General features: G+C 35.0%; 3 protein-coding genes across 6 annotated transcripts; 2 read left to right on the forward strand and 1 right to left on the reverse strand.

Annotated features, from left to right (window-relative positions):
- Nucleotides 1-446: 446 nt before the first annotated feature.
- On the reverse strand, nt 447-13,979 carry LOC124301118 (centrosomal protein of 97 kDa). Of its 4 annotated transcripts, XM_046755837.1 has the most exons (13): nt 13,897-13,979; nt 13,457-13,608; nt 12,308-12,466; nt 12,036-12,137; nt 10,934-11,130; nt 10,244-10,327; nt 9,587-9,882; nt 8,136-8,228; nt 6,873-7,103; nt 6,147-6,755; nt 5,796-5,925; nt 5,472-5,685; nt 447-5,381 (listed from the first exon to the last, which is right to left on the reverse strand). In XM_046755837.1, the coding sequence occupies exons 1-13, from the start codon at nt 13,907-13,909 to the stop codon at nt 4,785-4,787; spliced, it is 2,877 nt and encodes a 958-aa protein (XP_046611793.1). In that variant the 5' UTR covers nt 13,910-13,979; the 3' UTR covers nt 447-4,784. The 4 variants fall into 4 exon arrangements, with proteins under 4 accessions (XP_046611793.1, XP_046611819.1, XP_046611810.1 ...); XM_046755863.1 differs by lacking the exon at nt 8,136-8,228; XM_046755854.1 differs by lacking the exon at nt 8,136-8,228 and having other exon boundaries at nt 6,873-7,118.
- Nucleotides 13,980-14,795: 816 nt separating this feature from the next.
- Nucleotides 14,796-20,088, forward strand: LOC124301255 (probable RNA-binding protein EIF1AD). Its single transcript, XM_046756094.1, has 3 exons — nt 14,796-15,151; nt 19,139-19,416; nt 19,539-20,088. Exons 2-3 carry the CDS (start codon nt 19,147-19,149, stop codon nt 19,716-19,718), a joined length of 450 nt encoding a protein of 149 aa, XP_046612050.1. The 5' UTR covers nt 14,796-15,151; nt 19,139-19,146; the 3' UTR covers nt 19,719-20,088.
- On the forward strand, nt 15,162-19,132 carry LOC124301273 (DNA polymerase subunit gamma-1, mitochondrial). Its single transcript, XM_046756126.1, has one exon. It carries the CDS (start codon nt 15,269-15,271, stop codon nt 18,788-18,790), a length of 3,522 nt encoding a protein of 1,173 aa, XP_046612082.1. The 5' UTR covers nt 15,162-15,268; the 3' UTR covers nt 18,791-19,132.
- Nucleotides 20,089-23,202: the final 3,114 nt, after the last annotated feature.

The following is a 23,202-nucleotide window of genomic DNA, read 5'->3' on the forward strand; positions in this document are numbered from 1 at the left end:
TATATTTTTAAAAATTCAATTCTAAATTAAGAGTTTTACTCTGTTTTATTCGGAATTTCAAAGATCAAAAACATCATTTGTTCGTTACATAAAGAAACGATCAGCTAAGAATATTTTGGTTCATGAATTGTTTTCTGAAATGAAATAGATACTATTGATGATTCAATTTCAGTGTAGCGTTTGAAAAGAAATATTTATAATAGTAACAATACAATTTCTGAGTCGATCAATTTGATTTTTATACTGTGATGGAATTGATGAAAAAAAAAACTAAACTTAGGCATTCGAAGGAGGTTAAAGGGAATGAAATGATCGAATTTATCTAACTGTGATTTGTTGATAATTTTATCAATATCTTGTATATTTTTTATCTAGTATGAATTGTGGGAGCAGAAAAAAGTTATTGGTAGAAAATTAGAAAGCAATGGATGTGAAAAGTCAGAATATAAAGTGGTTACATTGTGTATTTATTTGCTTGTGAACGTGCAGTTATTTTATGTCTAACCATTTTATGAAAAAGGCTTGTATAAATTAGATTTATATACCTATGTAACATTACATATTCAACTAACTTGTAGTAATTATAAATATTTCATGTAATTGAATTAGCGACAAAAGCATTTTATGAAGCCAATGTCAAGAATGAGGTTCTACGAAAACTGATTTATGGATTATTGATGCCATCTTTCAGTGCAACGTTTAGTTACAATATTAAGTAATATAGTAAATATACATACTAACAAAATTGAGGTAACATGTAATCTTCTGCTTCATCTAATTCATACAGACTTTTTAATATTGCGAGTAACTCAGATGACTTAATAAAATTCAATGTGTAAATATATATATACATATGTATATATACATATATCATCAATGCATTTCATATTATTTTGCTACCTATCTTAACTGTCGATCAACAGTTTTAAATTACCAAGTATAGCGTTCATAGCATCATTATTATAAAAAACGTTTGAGTTCTATAACATTTTTACTAATATTTTTTTTGTATGAAATTCATAAGCATTAAATGCGCCGTACAAATTATCGTTAATTTGGGTACACGTCAGCAAATTTTCCAAATCTGTCAAGATTTTGCTACCTTCTCTAAGTATACTTACGTGGGAATCTTATTTTCACGGAAAAAATTGTATATGAGTTTAAATTTATGTTTCATTTTTGTATACTAATATGTATATTTCACATCAGCTCTTAGAATAAAGTAACATTAGAATCTGTGCTCTTGACAATTTGATATTAGTGAAATAAAATTGGATGGAGAATACAGCCGGAATGTGTTATACAATAAATACAAAAGCTTTCGGATATCTCAGATACATAGTCCAATGTTTCAGTCTGTTATTAAGACTCAACAACGAATGTAATTTAAATCTACTTTTTGATAATGACGCATGTATGTTATTCAAGTGTGATGTTATTTCACATGGCAGTCTGCGGTAACTTGCTTATTACAGTTGTGCTTATTTTATTTTCTTGGAATGTAGTATAGTAACTCAAAGTTATTCGGTCTGTTTACTTACATACTTAGGTATATTACAAGATAGATATTCATCAGGGGTGCAAATTTTCATTACATGACTTTAAAAAAGTACTAACTGTTGTTAGTTTATAACTGTGCATCTTTGTATTTTTCATAAAAGTATACACATAGCATGCACGTTTGGTGCACAATGACACTATCGCACAGTATAATCATTCTTTAGAGAAAAATATGATAAATCATAATGTCATAGATTCCCATACCGTCTGGGGTGTAGATAAAAATCTGCAAGGAGTAATCTAAATTTATAAGATAAATTTATCAAGATAAGATTCAACATTTTGGCTACTATTCAGATCAAGCTTCGTTTCGCATCGCATTGTTACACGAATAAATGATTCTGTTCTGACTGAATTACATTTAGGTGTGAAGTAGGAACTAGTAAAGTAGAATGCAATTATGAATACTTTTAATCGATATTCTTACACTAAATTTTAATTCGTAATTATAACAGCATAGGTTAGTACTAAAAATATAAAATAGAGGCGTAGCTATGCATAACTAATAAAAATGCACAGCACTACTTGATTCGAATCGCAGCCTTTGTCACAACAAACAGTAGCTATGTAACAACTCTAATAAGATTATTATTATGTACGTTAAAGCTTGGAGCTAAAATATTGACTAGATCGAAGGATAACTTCGGAATACAATTGATCGCAAGAAAATTTTGCGCAGATCTGAAATTATCAGAATGTTTTGCCTTAAGTTTATAAAGTCACTACCGATCTTGTACGAAGTGTCGGTAGTTTCCTTTAGAACTATCATCTTTACCTTTATATAATTAGGGTTGTTTTTCATCTACTGAAATCGTTTAACTCGATCGACTTACCCCGATTATCTGAAGGTAAACTTACTGTTAATATTATTCTACACAAAGTAAAAGGATAGATTAAGGAGACGGGGTATTTACCATTTTATTGGCTCTTTCCACTCGATTCTATTTATGATTGGCTGAACATTCTGACTTTAGGTGTGTGCAAAGAACAGTTAATGACGAGGGAACAACTTGCCATGCAGTGCCTTTGCTCTAGCTTTCAACAAGATAATTTGACGTGCTGATGGTACGATTTAGTTTGGCTTGGTCTTGAATCGAGGCTGAAGGATGGATCTACTGCATCTCTGAGATCACGCGATAGCACAGGTACTTGGAATTTTTGTCTCTTTGAAAAATCGATTCAAAGATTGCAAATTTGATGACAAATGTGACCCACATACGTCCTTCAACAACAAGATGTAACCCAAGAATATTACTATTGTTAAAAATAACGATATGATTGTATACGGTGAGCATCAGGAAAGGCTGCCATTGTGGTGGCTAGACAGCATTCTTTAAATTAAAATAATATTTCATGCACAAATTGATAAACTTTTAAATCTGACGAAAATTTATCTCTTATAGTAATAGACATTTTCATAAAGATCAGACTCCTAACATCCGGAGCAAACCACTCAACATCACCACTTTGAGAAAGTTCCTCTCTCTCATCACAAATCACAATAAAAAATACACATCGTAGAGTTCTCGAGTTTCAAAGTAATCATGTAATGTTGGGTTGCTTTTTCAGTTCTTTCTTCTGCTTTACGTATTATATATAAATATTGGATTGCTGTTTCATTTCTTTCTTCTACTTTACGTATTATGTATAAATATTGGATTTTATTTATCGAATCCTGAATCTGACCTTTCTGGTCTGTGGTCTTAGTTACTTTTACATTTACAATATATGTGCTGCAGCATGGATCATATTTCCGCGATTACGGAACTTTTTCATTTTACAAAAGCGATGGGAAGACTAATCAGGAGTTGATCAGATGCAGATGTATTAAAAAAGAGAAAACAGGAAGCAAGAAGAATGGAAAAGCTTTGTGCTCTACGTAATGTTAGAAGAGTAAATTCAATCGGGAAAACGGGTTTTATCGTTCAGCTGGAGAGGAACTTAGTCATGTAAGTGTTGAAAGCGTTGTCGAAGATCTAAGATACATTATACATCTTACAATTAATACAGAAGCATTTCCGATTTATGAGTGACTGAGAATGTACATTTAACAGAGTAAGCTTTTACTACTTATAAACCATATTTTCGCAACTTGGAGAAAAAATGTATTTCATTATGGTTGCAAAATACAGTCTGCCTGAACATACCCAGAAATATTTACAACTTTGGGATAATTAAATTGTACATCCCATTGTTCTAACTACTCATGATTTTCTGTAATCTGAAACGAAATTGGAAACCCATTTACTATGGTGGAGTTATGACATAACAGTCACTATTGAACAAAATACTGAGTATTGATAGGCGTCTATTATTATTTTTTAATAAGGAAATAAAATATTATTATTATGACAGCATCTTAGAACAATAACTGAGATTTGATTTTTAAATGACACGTTCTTTGCATTACTAGCTCAAACCTCTTGGTACGGAGTAATTTTTGATCTGATAGTAATGGCGGAGAAGTTATTTGAGTTGATAATGTTGACTGATAATATTCATATTTTAAACTCATGTTATTTGTAAGGTCCAACAACGTATGCAATCGGTAATTAGTGCCAGTAAAAGTAACTGAATCTAATTCACCCTCAAGGAAATGTTCATAACTTTGGAAACTGAGTGATATGATAATGTTGAATTATTCTACCAAATGTTTAGGAGGACGATGAAGAATTGATTAAATGTTATGTTCAGTGCATTAACTAAAATTAAAATAACCTATCGTTTTGTAAACAATCGAATGTAGTCCAGACGTTTGGATATGCCAATAAGTGAATGTTTAAAAAATGAATCCACTACCAATTTTCTTAGATTTTAAATCTGGATTACATTAATAATATCGTTTTCTCTTTGGTAAAGTTACTTTTGGTATGTATAGATATACCTACTTATTATGAACATGTGAGCATTTTTCCGTACGAGCATGAAATATAGGTATTTTTTCCGTTAAAAAATCTGCAAATAGGTAGCTGCCGTTTTTTGCCATTCATCGCATCGATGATTGATGACATGATACTGAAATAGTTTTAATTTACCCTATAAAAAGCAATGTATGTGATTATATTGTAGTACTATTGTGCTCTTTTTCTTTTTTGTATTTGGCACAAATTATCATTAAAATTTGTACCATGTTAAGTTGTCAATAGTTATTTTCGCAAGACTTTCACTTATATTACCTCCAGGTGGTGAGTTATGAATTATGCTATCGACACATGCATTAGAACTTATTCATCATCCTGATTTAAGCTGACATCACGCTCTTTGGAATCTTTTTCCTTTTCACTATCGGCGTCGCTTTCCCTTCTATTTTCCGTTTTAATTAAACTATGTAATTCTTTGCAAAGAGTCTCTTCGCAAACCTCACCATCTATAGCTGCGTCCTCGATGACGTCTTTATATTCGATCTCCACTTCTCCATCTACATCTTTATATTCACCTTCCATAATCTCTTCACAGCTTTTAAACACATCAGGATTTTCATTAGAATTTAGCAATTCCGGATTTTCGTTGGAATTTAAAATGTCTGTGTTTACTTCATCGTCCGTTGTATCTGTCGATTGCGAAACCTTTTTCAAAACACTATCTACTAAATTTGATGCGAAACTTTTATTTTCATTTCCTTCGTGTATAGTCTGATGAATTGACAATGATTGAGGCCTGCTTGCACGTGAATATGGAAACGTATTGGCTTCGCCAGCTGGAGTGTGAACCGCTGATATTTCAGTTTGCGTTGCAACACCGTTGTCCAACGTTGTGGGTTTTGGTTGCATGTTAGACATACAGCGTTTTATTTCTGACATGGAGTCTTGCAATTGTTGTACCTGCAAATATAATAAAATAGCCGTAATCTTTCATCTGATATGCCTATATCTGCATATTTTATTCACTGCAATGCAAATACAATTGCCTACTTGTGAGTGCAGCAAAGTACACGTCTGGGCAAGGTTATTAACCACAACTGAGTTAGCGTGTGACGTTCCTTCAACATCTCCACCAGTGTTCGATCCTGGCTGAAGACTGACTATTTTTTTCCAAAGTGCATTTATAGCTTGCATTTGTAATAATTGCAACTTATGCTCGCTTTCTAAAGCTGTTCTCGTTGCCTCCATGTCGGTCGATAATTTTCTGTTGACAGGTGTTTCAATATATTGAATTGTAAATCGGAAAATGACCCTAACACATGAGTAATCTTCATTTCATTATCCAAAATTCAACGTTTGAACTTTTATACTTACTGAATGTATTTGTTTGTTCTCATCATTTCAATATTTTTTAATATATTGGTTGCTTTTTTATTCAGATTTCGGGTACGGTACCCTCGCCACAGTCTTTGTATGCAAATAGCTGCTTTCTCTGTTTGATCATCTAAAACAAATTATGTTGGGTAAAGAAGAATAGCCCTATTCGAGGTATATTTAACAAAAAGGTGCTAATGTGATGAAGATGTTTTACAATTATAAACTTGTTTTTCTATGACAAGAAATATTTTTCATTAAAACATGAGAGCATCAACACACATGTTCAATCAATCTTTCCACAACAGTATAGTCTAGTGTTTGTGATGAATCATTTTTATCTATTCATACCCTTATTGGTGTCCTCTTGACGCCGTTGATTTGCTCGGTGCCGAATTCCATCCAGCTTTGCCTGACAGACTTCGCTGTCTTCGTCGCTACTCATCGTTATGTTGTTATCACCGTCACCGTCCTTACTTCGCCTACCTGAAGTAGGTCTCCCCCTTTCCGTAGCGCTTTTTGGCCTATTAATACTTCGGCCTAAGTTTGGTGAGCTTTTATTATTCCTTTTGATCGGTAATGTTTTACTTTGAACGTAATTATTTATTTTAACACTGTGTGGACATTTTCCATTGGTATTAGTAATAACGGGCTTTGAAATGTTAGATTTTCCAATGTTGCAATTTGTTGCAGAGTTACTCTTTACTAAAGCATTGGTTTTAAGGACTCCCACATTTGTTTTGGCCATTGGATTAGGCGTAAAAGCAGTGGATACAGCTTTCCCTGCATTGTCCGGACAGGGTTTCACAGGAATTGTAGTTTGAATTGGGGAATTCAATTTGCTAGGAGGCGTTTTTGGTAAAATACGTGAAAGACCTGACGGAGGTCTGAAATCTGGACTCATCAGCGATTCTGGTACCGGTAACAATTTTGTTGCTGCTTGCAAAGGACTGGAGGTTTCTGCAACAGTTTCATTAACATCAACATTGTGTTTTATGTTCGCTAAATTTTAATAAGATTATCTAGCAACTGACACGATTATTTTGAATCAGGTTACGAGAAGTTTAATGTATTCACCTTCGACCTGCAGTGAAGATTCGTTGTTATGTGTCATTTTGTGGCTCAGGCTATTGCTAAGCAAACTAGGGTCCAGACTTTGCGTCATCAGTACGTCATCTCCTCCAAGAAGCGTGTGACCACTGTTAGATGTAGAATTAGGAGCATGGCAAGATGATACCATAGCATCAGGGTGACAACCAGCTAATATTTGATCTGGCGATCTTATTCTCATAGATTTTCGTGACGAGCCTAACAAAAGGGAATCTGTTTCAACTTTGGAAGATATCAGATTTTGAATACTGTATTAAAGTGCTTGGAAGACTTATGCTAGCTGAGCTAGCCGTTGTGTGCAAATGATAAATGTAATGGTAATCTTCTAGTCTGAACATTAATTTTGTTACCAAGCTTAGCTTTGTAAATTTTACCTAATTTACGTACTGCAGAAACAGTATTCTAGCCTACTATGGCAATAATTGTCTTATATTTTTTAGATATATTTATAGAACTCTCGACACTGAGTTTTGAGTAGCAATAAATGAAAACGCATTAAATGTTATCCAAGCTTTGTGAAGTACAGTCTATACTTCAAATAAATAGAATCAAGAACCACTCAAACGTTGAGTCTGAGATACCTGATCCTGGACATAACACATTGAGAATTATCTGATCAGGCTCGGATTTGCAGATAAATAAGCATTAGAATTTAAAATCTCAATTTGATGGCATATATTTTGGTTGAATATTTCGCGCTGAATTTATTTCATATTATAGGGTATGCACGGCATTTTAAATTAATCAAATAACACGAATAGTGTCTTTTTGTGTGTTCTCACACACTGTTTGTTTGACCAGGATCGAGGGTTTTCTTTGCTAAGTTTAGGGAACTTGACACCTCGTTGGGAAGCTTCTATTAGTACAAATATGTATGCTACGCATATTGTATGTGATGTTTATGAAGCAGAATAATCTGATGAATATAGGTAATTTTAAATGCAATGTGACGTTGTGAATACATTGTTTTCATATTGACAAGCATGATAATACCTCCAGTTCAATAGCAGTTTAGTGATCATTTTAGTTCCTAGTGATTTTGGGAAATCTATTTCTTTGTTATGCCGTAAACTTATGGCCATGCACTTTCGTGCATACAACCAAAACAATACTCTTTGTAAATGGCACAGAATAATATTAATAAGCTAAGTATAAGCAGCTGCTCAATGAAGACGAATACACTACAATATGCGACTTAATAATATTTGGCCAACTTTAATATCTGTGTACCTTTGCAAGGTGAATAGCAGGCACAAAATTTTGCATCGTAATATTTTGGTGATTGTATGGTCTTTTCTTCGTAATAAGACAACATGGGTGCAACTGGAGAAAAAATGTATAATGAGTGTGCATGGCCAGTTGAGATTTTCTAAGAAAATATTATTACTTAATATGGATTGTCCAATACACAACTTCCACTACGTCGAACTATCTTATTTGACTTTCAAATATACATATTGACCTGGTAGTGGTCAGGTAGGGTAAGTTTTATACCCCAGCAGCAAGAAATTAAAGCTCATAGTTTAGAAATAGCAATTGCAACCACTTTCACAGCGTTTATTTCTACTTTCTAGAAAATAGAGAGCACGTCATGAATTGCCTGTGATCAGCTGGATCAGAGAATGAGTGCATTTAATCTTACTCGGGTATAATAACACATTACATATGCTACGAAGAAGTGTTTCAACAATGCTAAATTTATTAATATGACCAGAGAATAATTACTGATAAAGAGAAACTACACTATAGGAGGAACCAATTTAGAAAAATATTTTTTTTATCTACTTTGTGGTGAAAATGGAGAGATCGGGTTTCATTGTAAGTAAATTTGTCGGTGAGGTGAAAATTTTGAATATTTAATTTTCCATGTTTCTGAAAATTATTCTATTGTTCTGAGAATTTACTGAAAACATCCTGGTCTTTTTGTTCAACTCTTTCACATTTTTCACATACCTATGATCCAATTATCAATATTTTTATTTCGTTAATAAATACTCATCCATTGAAACACAGAAACACAGTTATGTTTATATCTGTCCAATATTAGAGTGTGTCAAAAAACTTAGGTCAAAATTAATCTCCCTTATTGCACGATCTTCCCTTATGAGAATATGTCTCCTGAATTACAATATTTACCAGACCATTTTTGAAATATCTTCAATACTTCGATTGCTCATAATTTTAAAAAGATTAATCTGAGAGAGAAATATACACAAGTTTACAAAGTTTGAAAGAGATCCTCGAGGACCGAAACGCCAGCATTTGATGTGCTGATACTGCTATGTATGATTTAATTTACGTGGCATTATTGAGCCGTAATTTAGCATACGCTGAAGTGTATAACGATGGAGACATTCAAAAATAATTTGAAACCAGAGTCTATACGTCACTCCACTCCCGGGTTAGATACTAATGTGCGTAGGTGGGTGTGCGTGCACGCGTGTTAAATTTCTTTATGCCAAGAAGTAAAATGAAAATGATGTTAAACCTACCATCGTGTAAAACTCAATCAATAACAATATCTGAATTTCCAAACGATATCCTCCACAGCTTGGAAAGCAATTTCGTGATAACAAGAACAGAACTATGATTGACTTAAGAGTACAAGATGAATGTCGATATCCATGTACGCTACTTTAACAGAGAATCCATGTATGTCGTGATTATAAAATCAGGCTTACCAGGTCGTCTTGGCGAGCTTGTCCTGTTTGTGTTAAGTCTGCGTCTAGCTGCTGGTGATGGACTCATACCAACGCTACTCAAACTGTGCACACTACCAGAGTCACTTTGTTGGTTCAACTGTTGCTGATGATGCTGCGCTTTACTTAGAATCAATCGGAGTTTACGGTCTGCTTCATTTTCAAGGGACTCACCCGACAGAGGACAGACTGAAGCAAGGTAATGTGAGAGTAGTGTATGCTCACCAACCCGAAACTGCCTGCCACGCCCCTGTGAATAAAGCCACTCTGCTTTCAGGCTGAGTGGACAATGATTGTAAAGATATTTGTATCATTGTTCAATTGGTAAACATTGTTTCTGTTTAATGGTGTTGATTATTTGATAATGTCAAGTGCAAGTCCGGCACAAGCCAAATCGTAGTGGTTTTCAAAATAGATCGTTATGGAGATGACAAAAGTCATTACGGATGCTTCCACAAATAGAATAAGATTGTAATAAAGATTTCATGTATGAATGGCTTTTATGTATTCTATTATTGGGAGAATATTCTTGTTAGGTACTTGGGGAATTTGTAATTGATGTAAGCTTGTTTTAAATATACAGTACGTACCGTGAGAAGAAAAGTGTGTATGTGAATAATATTTCAAAACAATACTCACCTCTCAATTGGATCCACAGCATAGCCGTCAATTGATTTCAGACTCATACACCAATTGATAACAAATGGACGATAGTCAAATCCACTATAAACTATTGATTAAAGAATAATAAACTAGTGATAGAATACTAAATGTAATATAAAACCAAGTTTTAATGTTTTAGACAGATTCATCAGTCAAAAATATCCTTCACTAAATGTTTGTTTAGAAAACGATAGCAAAGCGTAGTTTCTAATACTTAAGGTACATTAATCAGACTCCGTACATCACTAGGAAATCGATGTGTGGTTTCTGACAACACACTTACTCCTCTCAAATTGGAAAAGTTGAGTAAAGTTTCGATTGATGTTAATAAAGATATTACAATGTTAATACGAATACTAATAAGTTCGTACAAAAATGATCCTATGATTTTTGTGCAAGTTTATCAACTATTGAAAGAACAGGTGTGATCACGTTTTTGAATATTGATTTAACTGTATACACAATTAATAGATGGTTTTTTAGAGTCTCAACGTCCGGAGTGATAATATTTCTATACGATTCAAATTGATTTTCAATAACTACTGAAAGAGTAACTTAGAGTGTTGAGTTTGATACAAAATTTAAAAATTGGCAAAGGATGACCTAGCTGAATATAGACACATTTTTATTTTTGGCTGTAAAATTATTACTTATTAAAAAGGATACATACTGTTACCTGTCATACTGACACAAGGGTTGTTAGCAATTGAAAAATTGACTAAATTTGTTAAATTAGCCAAGTGCGACATCTCATTCAAATCCGTTATATTATTGTTAGCCAATGTCAAAGTTTCTAAACATCCAGGTAAATAACGTTCGCACTGTCGCAACGTTACTATACGATTATTGTGCAAAAATAATTCCTAAAAATCATTTCATCCATTTATTTACGATTATCTTGAAGATGAAAATAATTGTTGAGTCACGTGTGTTAGAAATAGGAAAGATGAATTTTGGTCTGTAATTTTTCTAATAATAGCATCAAATTTCTCGTAAAACGACTTTCCTTGGAAGTGAGTTTCAGAGGGCAAGTTTTTAGAATTTCATACAAAAAAACACTAGGTTTAAATTGCACATGACACTACATAGTGTTGATAACAGACAACTACATGCAATTACTAATGGCTTACTTTGTGATATGGATCTAGCTGTGTTTCTTTAACATAGTGTGCATAAGCGAGCAACGTTTTTCACGATTCGTTACGCTTGCCAGGTTGAATTTTTGTAATATTTAATATTGCTCGGTGATTTTCATTGATGTTGTAAACTACATTTTGATGAAATATCAATAGTAACTAAAGTAGCTAACTTTCATATTTTGAACAATAATTGTAAGATATATTTTTACACTTCACACAACACCAAATGAATGTATTGTATACTTCATATTGATTGGGAATGAAAGTGGAGATATAGCCAAGCAATATGGCACAAAGAAGTGAAGGGCGATTATCAGATCGTTTTAGGTAAATTACACGAACCTAAAGGTCGAGAGAGCTTTGTGCAACCCGAGTGGCTCTCATTTTTTACAATGGGGTAATACATAGTACAAAAAATACAATACTTGACATATTTCAAAATAATTTACACATCCAGAAAAGCAGTAAATTTCCCACTACCAGATGTCAGAATAGGTATCACATTTTCGTTACTAATTAAATATGTCTAGTAGTAATATTCAAGTTCATTAAAATTGGTTAAAAATGATACGGGTGTGCAAGAAAAAACATTACAAAATAAACAAGGGCTAGGATCCAAAAAAAATTACCTTTAAACATCGTAGGTACGAGATGTCTGATAGATGACTAATACTGTTCTCTGACAAATCCAGATGCTCCAATTTTGTGTTCGTGTGTAAATGTTCGATGGACTGCAAAATAAAAAAAAAAAAAAAATACATGAATTAATTTCTGGTACCGCCTCTATTATTGAAAATTGGTGACGAACCTGCGAATTATTTACGAAAAAATAATAAATTTATATTTCGAACGTGAAACTCCTGCTAAATATAGTGTTAATCATCAGTTAATCCAATTTTACCTTTATATTATTACCAGCGAGGCAGAGAGTTTGTAAATTGCTCATGTCCTTAATGCCCTCTATAGTGAGAATGCCATTATTTGCCAGATTCAGTGTTACAAGATTGTGTAGCTTGGAAACTCCATACATTCGTAATAACTGGTTTCTTACGATCGATAGCTGAAAGTTTCGAATTGTGTTAATGTTCTTTGAAATTATATCTCTGATATTAATTACATGATAGAGAAATAGGAATAAAATTAATATTTATAAAAAAGAAAGTAAAAAAATGAATTAAATATGTGCGAATAATGTAAGTACTTTTTGAAACTTTTGAAGTCACTAATATTCTAAATATAATCAAATCTGCATAGGTATTGTTCGTAAAGTCTATTCCAATGTTTCGAATTCTTCAACTGTCCGGACTTTGTAATACAAATAAATTTAGTGACACAGAGTTGCTACAATGTTTCATTTTCGATACTTTGTTATTCCTGCACATTTAAACAAATATTATGGTTCACAATTTTCGATCTTAGTTTCCAAGCTTATAACAAAACATATCTCAGATGCCAAGGAAATAAGATCTCAAACCCAGCTTTGTTTTGACAGAATATAAAATTAATTAACATAATTTTCTCTCGGAAGAAGTGATTTAGAAAAATATTTTGCTCGATTCTTGAATAGTTACTATACAGTGCGAAGTAGAAGAATTTCAAAATCGAACCTTATGCTAATCTAGTGGAGAGTTTATACTTCATTAAAATAATAAGCATTAAACTGTATCGCGTTATCGTATTTAAAATAAGTTTGGTATGCTATGCTGCTAACTTTGACTCGAGCTCTAGCTGTTAGCCTGTGTGTTAATCGACTATAAACATCAACATTTAATAAAAATAAATAGGAATCAATTTAAATTTAAACATCATAAAGCGAAACTTTCAATTGTTGAGCTTCTTAGTACTTTTTCAACCAATTTCAGCATGTGTGGCCACTATTTTTGGCTGTAGCTTCAACGGGATTTGAACATTGAAAATATTAAGGTGTCTTCAAGGAACTGCCAAAAATTTTTCTATAGATAGATAGAAATCTCTGAGCTTTCCAGGTTGTTCAGGTTTTCTATCTTATATTCGAAGTATGAAACTGGCAAGAAGTGACAGCTTCAATTACCTTGGTAATTTTGTTGTATGAGTCAAGATTATCCAAACGCTGTATTTCATTATCGTCAACAATTAGGGTATTGATGTCTGCATCCGATGGACATCTGCTCAATTTCTTTAGTCCTTGTCCACTCAGATCCAAGGTATCGCAGACAAGAGATTCTGTAAAATATTTCTGTACATTAATCATTTGTTTACTATTTGAATGTTGTACTAATCAAAGTTTTCAAACAGAATCAGGCTGGTGTGCAGAATAGAAAATAGCAATACGTCAAAAGTGACAGCGCGAAAATATCATGAATTACTGTCAGTTTGAGAATTAGCACGCGGCAACATTGCACTTCGAAATTGATAAGCTTAAGTTTTTTCAGAATTTGCATTGTCGTATTCGCAATTTCTAAATTAACACGTTAAACCTTGATTACGGTAAACGAAAATACATTAACTAACCCGTGGACGCCATGATGAACACAATAAATTGGCACGAAATCTATAAACGCTGTAAACTGGCAGACGCCGCAAATATGGCGTCTGCTCCGTAATACCACTGCATTCTGGGAAACTGCTTTCGTGTATTCCGAAATATACTTCCAGTAAGACTTTCTGTATAAAGTTTCACCAATGCTACTTCTTTCCCTTGTTCGTGCGCTGTGAGGCGGGCTCGTTTGAATATTTTCCAGTCAACGTTTAAAGGCTCGAAAGAGGTTGCAAACTGCCGTAGTCGACGTTTTATTCTTCAATTCAATATCTTTAGGAAAATCCTTGATAGAGTCGTGAGCAAAGTAATAAAGTTTATCAGAAGAAATATACTTTCGAGAAAAGTTGTAGAAAGTCTACGGTATTATTTTTTTGTAATCGAATCATTTCTTTATTTTAGGAGTTTTTTAGGCGTAGCCAACTGAAGTCTTTGCAAATTTGATTCTTATGTTTCGTTTTATCTGATGATGAAAAATTGAAACCTATTTTACACGCCAAGTGAAGAAAGCGTTGATGGAAAGTATATGATGGAATGAATTGAAATAAAATATGTGATACTTTGAGTAAACTAAAATATATTTGTTCAGATATCATGTATTAATTCTTTTCTGAGACTCTTGGGATTTTTGAAGTTGACGTTTTGACGAGGCGCATGCGTCACGAATATAAACTTATAAATAATCGACTATGGTCAAATCATGGTTAACAGTAGAATTTTAAATTTCCCGTAAACTATAAATGTTGAATATCCCCGTGCTCGGAGGCGTTGTCGGGGGTAAAACGCTCATTTGTCACGTACATTTAAAATCCAATACATTGTATACGGCGATTGCGCACAAAAATTTACATCGAATCACGACAATATTCGCATTAAATTTAAGCGGGCTAGAAGTGAGATTTAAGACGTGACATTTGCGCTGAATGCATCTGTAGAGTAGATCGACTTCAAAATCAGACACAGATGTAACGGCAACGATGCAACAGCTAGTTGTGACGTTTTATGAACCAGAAAATTAGCGCTGATAAGTGAAAGTTGGGAAAAAAATGCAGACAGCATTTGACAGCGCGCCGGCGAGCGGGTCATTTGTATGCTACTCTGGCTAGTTTGCAGACTCACACAGCTGGCACGAGCCGTTTTCGTAACGTATTATTAAATTTGTCGAACTTTTTGGGCTTCTTAGAATCCTATAAAACAGTGTAATTCGGCATCAGCATTGAACGGGTACAGGTAAGGGAAAATTATTTTTGGTTACATTTTTAGCACATTTTCATGTTCGAATGTGTACATCGGTTGCAGAATACTCGTCACGTGCCTATGTTTTGAAAAGTAGAAAACTTCTGCGAAATGAAGGGAAAAATTCAGTTGCTCAACAGTTGTATAACGCGTAGTTACGCTCAAAGTAATTCTACCGCCGGTCCTAAGCGGGCAAGTAAACAATTTTCCAAAAAGTTGATCAAGCTGAAAAAATCAAAGGATTTGAAACCTAACCAAACATCTTTAACCTCAAACTACGAAACTCGCGAGGCCCAGAATGTCTCCGTTGAATCTCGAATTGAAAAACCATCCTTAACACGTGTTAACGAACTCAATATGCAAATGCTATCCAAAGGTCTGTATGAACAATTGTTTAAAAATGATTCGATCCATCGCCCGTCCGAGCAGGAGCTTGCAACTCTGAAGAAGGATTTAAACAAATTTGGAATAAACGTTGAGGACTCGACACGTCTAGAAGACGTTTTAATGAAGCTGCCAACCTTGGAAGGTAAGAATTTAGAAGAGCATTTTTACAATATTGGAAAAGCACAGGTCGAACCCTATCTGAAGATAATAAATAACATCGTGAAAGAGATTCCGGAGATGCCGAAAGAGTGGATTTTCCAAGATGGTTGGACCAGATATACGGACACAGGCGCGGATAGGGTTGATTATCCTTTGGAAACGGGCCTCGTATTTGACGTAGAAGTTTGCATGAATGCCGGACCTCTTCCTACACTGGCCACAGCTGTCAGCCAGAAAGCCTGGTACAGTTGGGTATCCAAGTCGTTGGTAGACGGAAACAACATGCCAGCCGGGAGTCGAAAGTTTACTACAGATATGCTGATACCGTTGGAGAGTAGTCGCACGCAATATGGTGGAAAATTAAACGATCTACAAAATATGCCAAAGATTGTAGTCGGACACAATGTTTCATACGACAGGGCAAGAATCAAAGAGCAGTATTGGCTCAATTGTACTGGTACGAGGTTCGTTGATACAATGTCTATGCACGCTTGCGTCAGCGGTGTGACCAGCTATCAAAGAGCTGTATTGAAAGCCAACAAACCAAATTTGAACGATGAAGAATGGAGGCGTTGCAGCTCGATGAATGGCTTGGCTGACGTACATGAATTGTACTGTGGTGAGAAATTGAGCAAGAAGATGAGGGATGTTTTTGTCGAAGGGACGTTGTCTGAAATCCGAGATAAATTCCAAGAGTTAACTACGTATTGTGCTTTGGACGTTGAAGCGACACACAGAGTTCTACAAAAGTTGTTTCCAATGTTTGAAGAAAGATTTCCTCACCCAGTTACACTTGCTGGTATGTTGGAACTGGGCACCGCATATCTACCTGTAAACTCAAACTGGGAGCGATATTTAGAAGAATCTGAGCTGACGTATGAAGATTTAAATAATGAGACCAAGCATATATTAGCAAAAAAAGCTGATGAGACATGTAAGCTTTTGCATAACAAAGATTATAAAAGGGACCTTTGGATGTGGGACGAAGACTGGAGTACACAGTCGATAAAATTGAAGTCTTCGCTGTCTAAGGCCAAATTGAGAGAAATCGAAGAGATGAAATCTAAGGAAACGAAGGAATTGTCGGATATAGAAAAGTACCTCACTGATGGTGAAGATGAAGTCGATTCTCTAGAAGAGAAATTTGCATATCTTAAAGATACTAAATATCTCTTACCTGCTCGGATGCCTCATAAACCAGGTTATCCAGCCTGGTACAGGAAATTGTGCCCTAAGAGAGGTGACGCAGATTGGGCTCCGCATCCACAGAATATAAGCACAACCATGCAAATAACTCCAAAGCTGTTGAGATTGTCTTGGGAAAATTATCCTTTACATTACATCAAAGAACATGGATGGGGCTTTTTAGTACCTTATAATAATGAGCCGGATGTTGAAACAAAATTACCATTGAAAGAATTATTTGAACAATGCCCGTTGTTGAACAGCGGTGATAGGGACAGTGATACAGATTATTTGATGCAAAATCTTAGAGCTGAAGTACAGGATGATTTGGGTAAAACTGAATTTTGGAGACATAAAAAGGTCACACATCCAGCCGAGCACGTCTACAAAGGCACTGGAGTTTGGTGCAACATCGACATAGATGGCTGCTGTTGGTTCTTCAAGCTGCCGCACAAAGATGGAAAGTCGCACAATGTTGGAAATCCACTAGCAAAAGATTTTCTGAATAAATTTTCAGAGAATATTTTGACCGGTCCTGATTCGAGTGCACAAAAAGTTTTGAAAATAGCTAGGATGCTCTCGTATTGGCGGAACAATAGAGCAAGAATATTTTCGCAGACAGTTATATGGCTCAATAAACGAGACATGCCACCTGAATCGAAGAACCTACCGCAAGACGATTTGTTTATCAATCACGATTCGACCTACATGCAGTACGGAGCAATTGTACCGCAAGTTGTCGTTTCTGGTACCTTGACTCGTAGAGCTATCGAATCAACTTGGATGACTGCGTCGAATGCTCACATAGAACGTGTTGGCTCCGAGTTACGTGCAATGATACAAGCACCACCTGGATACAACATTGTCGGTGCTGACGTAGACTCACAGGAACTTTGGATAGCTTCTGTTCTTGGAGATGCATACCGTGCTCAGATTCATGGTGCTACACCTTTTGGTCGGATGACATTAATTGGTAGTAAAACAAACGGGACGGACATGCACAGCGTAACGGCAAAGGCTGTTGGAATATCGAGAGATCATGCAAAAGTAATAAATTATGCGAGGATATATGGCGCTGGTCAAAAATTTGCCACTGGATTGTTGAAGCAGTTTAATCCTTCGATGCCAGAAACAGAAGCTATTTCAAAAGCTCAGAAAATGTTCACCATGACAAAAGGAAAGCGTGTTTTTCGATTGAAACCAGAATACATCGGCAAAGATATCGAAGACGTACCTTTCTCCAGCTATAATGCCTTCAGGATAGCACAACTTCATGGGAAAACCATTCATGAGATGTTTGGAAATAGTAAATGGGTCGGTGGCACGGAGTCAGCCATGTTCAATCGGCTTGAAGAAATTGCCGGGAGCTCGAAGCCTGTAACACCATTTCTAAACTGTCGACTAAGTCGTGCTTTAGAACCCGAAAGCGGCGTAGATGACAAGTATTTGCCAACCAGAGTGAATTGGGTAGTTCAAAGCGGAGCTGTTGATTTTCTCCATTTGATGCTAGTGTGCATGAGGTGGTTGATGAAGGATAAAACTCGTTTTTGTCTCTCGTTTCATGATGAAATTAGGTATCTGGTTCCTTCCAAGTACAAGTATAATGCTGCATTAGCAATGCACATGACAAACCTGTTTACCAGATCATTCTGTGCTCATAGATTAGGATTGAACGACTTACCTATGTCAGTAGCCTTCTTCACCTCTGTCGAAGTAGATACTGTTTTGCGAAAAGAATCAAGTCACGATTGTCAGACACCGTCCAATCCTCATGGCTTGAAAAATCGTTACGGAGTACCTATCGGAGAGAGTTTAAACGTACAGCAAGCGTTACTTAAATCTGGAGGATCTGTTGCTCTCGAGCATGAATCGCGTAGCACAACGACTAAATTGCAAAAATGAATGAAAATCATTGTATAAAATATTAGCGTTTTTCCATTATATACGGCCAGCCGCTAAATTATTTTAAGACATTTCATGATACAAATACTTTGTAGTATGTAGTATCTAATATTAATTATTAGTTTATTTTAAATACTTATGTACACACATATTAATTAAGAATAAAAACTCAACAAGGTTTATTATTTTTTCTCATTGAACTTGATCTCTATCGGTGAAATAACTAGCATTCGCTCGATAATCGTCCTAAGCCCGCATTTAATTGAAATAATCACATACGGTTACGTTTCAGGTCTAAGTTGTGTAAGTATAAGTGTATTATTATCATGTGGAAATTCTTGTGTTCAGCCTTGAAGATGTCTAAAGCAACAAAACGAAAACACGTTGTGAAAGAAATCAGGGAGGACTTGAATATTCCCACGGAATCGCAGTCTATAGTAAGAATCGTTGCATCAAAAGGTAATAATCTTCACGAAGCGAGCAGTCCAGGAGGCGGGAACTACTTGGTTTCAATGCCTACCAAGTACCGGAAAAACATATGGATCAAGAGAGGAGACTATGTTTTAGTGGAGCCAATTCCCGAAGGGGACAAAGTCAAGGCTGAGATAGTGAAAATACTGACTAAGGTAAGACGTAGGTTCAAACACAATAATGAGGAGAGAATGAAAAAAGATAACTAGCACTACCATAGTTCAATTTCTGATGATATTTCGGTTATTAATAATAACGATATAACTGCTAATTTCAGGAGCATATCAAATTTTATCGCTTGAGAAACTGTTGGCCACAGGAGTTTGAGAAAGGTTCAAAACGAGTGGAACGCGACGAAGATGAAGATCTGTTCATAAATACGAACAGACGGCCAGAAAATCATGACACCACGGAAACTGAAAGCGATACAAGTTCAGAAGCTTCGGATTCAGATTGATGACAAAACTCTTAGGGCTACCGTCATGCTCAATGATGAATTGGCGATAAGGAATTTTTTATTATTTGTACAAACTGGTGTTTAAGTGTATCAGCACTGTGCAGTAATTATTTTATTTCGTGGATACAGATTTAATTTAAACGTATTTTATGATGGTTTGTATCGTCGTGTCAAGAATGAGGTTTCTGAAATCAGGTTTAAATTTATTGCGAAGTTTATCCAAAGTCAATATCGTACAGCTTAATCCGTTATCGGAGATTATACACGTTTAAATATTTATTTGTCGAAGACTATATATTTAACACGAAAGGCCAAAAATGATCTCTGTATTGTAAAAAATACAAATAAAAACAAGATTCCTCCATTCGCATATTTGGAACTTTCTGAAACTGATTGTCACTAAAATAATTAATGCAGTTCATTGTAAATTACTGAATTTCAACACAACAGTTTTATATAAAATACATAGATTTGAGTTCAAATCCATGTGCAATAAGATTAATTTTGGTAATCCAACCAGCGTATACTTTTCTCGTGATTAGAAAAACATCTCGTTTTCTAAAACGTTATAAAAGCATTTGAAAAATTCAGAGCTTTTCCCAATTATCCGGGCTTACAGAGCTCGACGGTTGCAGCTTTACAGTATCCACAGGTAGTCACGTGTGATACGTATTTTATGAAAAAAATTCAGAGCTTTTTCCAATTATCCGGGTTTACAAAGCTCGGCGGCAGTATCCACAGGTGGTCACGTACATTCCGACAATACTCGCCTGGCTTTACAAATCAATAACATGTTCAATGTTGAGATGTGAACTTTTACATTTTATAGATTCTGAAAACTTTTTTTTTTTTTTTTAAACAGGTTTCTCAAGTCGTGTAACAAAATTTTTCGTAGAAATGTTTAACATCTATTGTTGATAGTTGATCAGTGCAAAAGTTGATGTCATTTTTTGTTTTTAAAGCAACGCTGATTCAAGTTCACCAATCCGATGGTCCCCGAATACTGATACATCCTGTATGCATGACACGATGCTTAAGTCGTATTGCATCTGAACAAATTAGCTTAATATTTTTGGAGCCATCAAGTATCGGTATTATTCAGCGGTGTACTTCTCAATCAAAATATATTAATTGCTGATGAAGGATAGTGTAACTAGGAGAAAAAGAGACAATGACTCATTGAACCATCGAGACATAAAATTCCAGTTACGTGTGCAAAGTATAGTCGCTCACTGTCAATTGGCTTGAATTAAAGAATCAGGCGGCGGTTTAACATTTGGATTTGAACGAGAACCAATTGAATTTATGCCTATCGAAAAACTTGCGTAATAATTGCAGCGAGTAACCTTTTTCTCGGATGAATAAAAAAAAAAATAAAAAATACCTGCATTTGGGGTAGTCCAAATGAACGTGAACAAGATTTCCCCACCCCCACTACATTAGACGCTGGTTTATTTCCTACGACTTCTACTCCATAAAATGGCGTATTTTCTGGAGGCGAAACAATATCGATTATTTTCCTTTCTGCTGGTTTTTATGATATCGCATATTTTTTCCTCGAAACTACGTTCAAAAACAATACCTTTTTGTTCTTGATGTTTTTTTGAAATATCCATTTTTTTTGTATTAGAAACTTGGCCTTGAATATGACATTTTTCAAACTCACCGAGAGTGATTCTTTCCAAACGAAGGCGGCAATTAAAAAATCCCTTTAGGAGTATATTTCCAAACTCAAAACCTTTTAGAAAAAAGTATATATGGCTCAAATTCGAGACCCCATCGGTTTAGCTTGGTCGTATCTTTGTGAAATCCCCCGTATACAGGGAGCTATGGAGCACGAACTACTTACAAGCACGAAGTAGACCAAATACGTAGTGATTTGATGGGCCTTTTGTCATTTTCACGTTGCTTTACTTGCTCATAAATCATTTGCTGTCTGCTTCTACCCGGATCGCTCTCTATATTACCTCTGTGGCAATGCTCCGTAGCAACCCTTCGAGCAACCGAGTTTCTTGGGTTTCCATATACATATATTATTCACATTACTATCATGCTATTTCCCAGCTTTTTTTGTGGCGGTGATGAAGGTGCGATGAGAAGTTTAGCAATGTAACGATTGGGTGAAAAAAGCTGCAGGTCATCGGCAGATGTTCTAGGATAATACTTAAATTTAGTTATTTACCAGACAGATTAACAGCACTGCAGTTCAAACATACAATCACACACAGAGAAAATTTTCTACCTATGATTATTATACAGTCCTTAACAGTTTTCATTTTTACCGTAACTGAACGTTTTACCATTAGAAAACCATGAGAAGTACGTGGATTTCATCAGTTGAGCTTATTGTTAGTAGCTGGAACGACGAAATCTAGTGTGTTACTATTCTTTCTCATTTGAGTCAATCATGTTATATTTTCTAATAAAAAATTGTGGTAATTTGTGAGGTCTTATTGAACTAAAGAAAAAAAAATGTAGATACTTCAACAAATAGATTTACCTTTGCAACAAATGGAAAATTGTCACATTGGCTACTATATTTACACTAAATAGTTACTTGTGCCGTATTTTACTAGAATTCTTTTAATAACTGTTAGTAGCAATTTTTCCGAGTGTGCAGAAAATATTTCTCACGTAAGTCAGTTAAAAGACTGCCACGCATATTGAAAAAATAAAAATCGTTTCTTTCTTAAAGTTTAATCAAAAGTTGTGGATCAAATTGAATGAAACTACTGCCATTTTAAGGGGTAAAAAAGACATGAAAAATTAAACAAAATGAAACTTAACGTGTTTTTGCATTTTTGCAAAAACGCAAACTCAAGGGCGTAAGCTACCCCTTACATGAAATTCCGTGTCGTAGCTGTCTCCCATTCGTTTAAAATGTGTCCGCTGATTCAAAATATATCTTTAAGCTCGTAGTTGACGTTTCAAGACGTTACAAAATTATCAGGCGTGTCTGAGAGGGTGAACCACCCTCTCTATTTTGCTTTTCACTCACGGCATCAAACATTTGACAATCCATTCTGGTACGACTGTTGCCGTTATATTGAAAACAGAAATGTTGCGTGTGTGTGTGTGTACTCTTGCATATTTGAAAAACCCTCCATAAAGGGGGTAAACTATTCGTCCATTAAGGGCGAGTACCAATACTAATATTTGTATATAGGAAAAATTGTTCTATTTGATGTGCCTGAGTAAAAGCATACGGGGCATTCCATGTCAACTCGACCAGTGATTTTCCCTAATAATTTTGGATTTGCTTTAGAATTTTTCATACGGTTCCTCAGTCACAAGAAAGCACTCCTTAATTTTTTCAGATTTTTTTCTACAACCGTTAATTTTATATGATGATCAAACCTATATAAAATTTTTTTCTCAAATCTCAACAAGTTCTCTAAAATCTTATTTCTCATCCGGATCATTATGAGGTTACGGGCTAGAGGCGGCTTGATTCGACGGGCGGTTATCGAACCACTTCTATACT

This window comes from Neodiprion virginianus, chromosome 1 (assembly GCF_021901495.1).
Source record: "Neodiprion virginianus isolate iyNeoVirg1 chromosome 1, iyNeoVirg1.1, whole genome shotgun sequence".
In the NCBI taxonomy this organism is placed as follows: Eukaryota; Metazoa; Arthropoda; class Insecta; order Hymenoptera; family Diprionidae; genus Neodiprion; species Neodiprion virginianus.

What these genes read in the sequence shown, in the direction of transcription:
- LOC124301118 (XM_046755837.1), bottom strand. An exon ending in CATACAACAAAATTACCAAG is followed by an intron (nt 12,467 to 13,456) that starts GTAATTGAAGCT and finishes CGAAACTTTCAG; the next exon opens with CTATCGATCGTAAGAAACCA. An exon ending in ATCTTCACTGCAGGTCGAAG is followed by an intron (nt 6,756 to 6,872) that starts GTGAATACATTA and finishes AAACTGTTGCAG; the next exon opens with AAACCTCCAGTCCTTTGCAA.
- LOC124301273 (XM_046756126.1), top strand. Translation starts at nt 15,269, where the DNA reads ATGAAGGGAAAAATTCAGTTGCTCAACAGTTGTATAACGCGTAGTTAC.
- LOC124301255 (XM_046756094.1), top strand. Translation starts at nt 19,147, where the DNA reads ATGTCTAAAGCAACAAAACGAAAACACGTTGTGAAAGAAATCAGGGAG. An exon ending in TAGTGAAAATACTGACTAAG is followed by an intron (nt 19,417 to 19,538) that starts GTAAGACGTAGG and finishes TGCTAATTTCAG; the next exon opens with GAGCATATCAAATTTTATCG.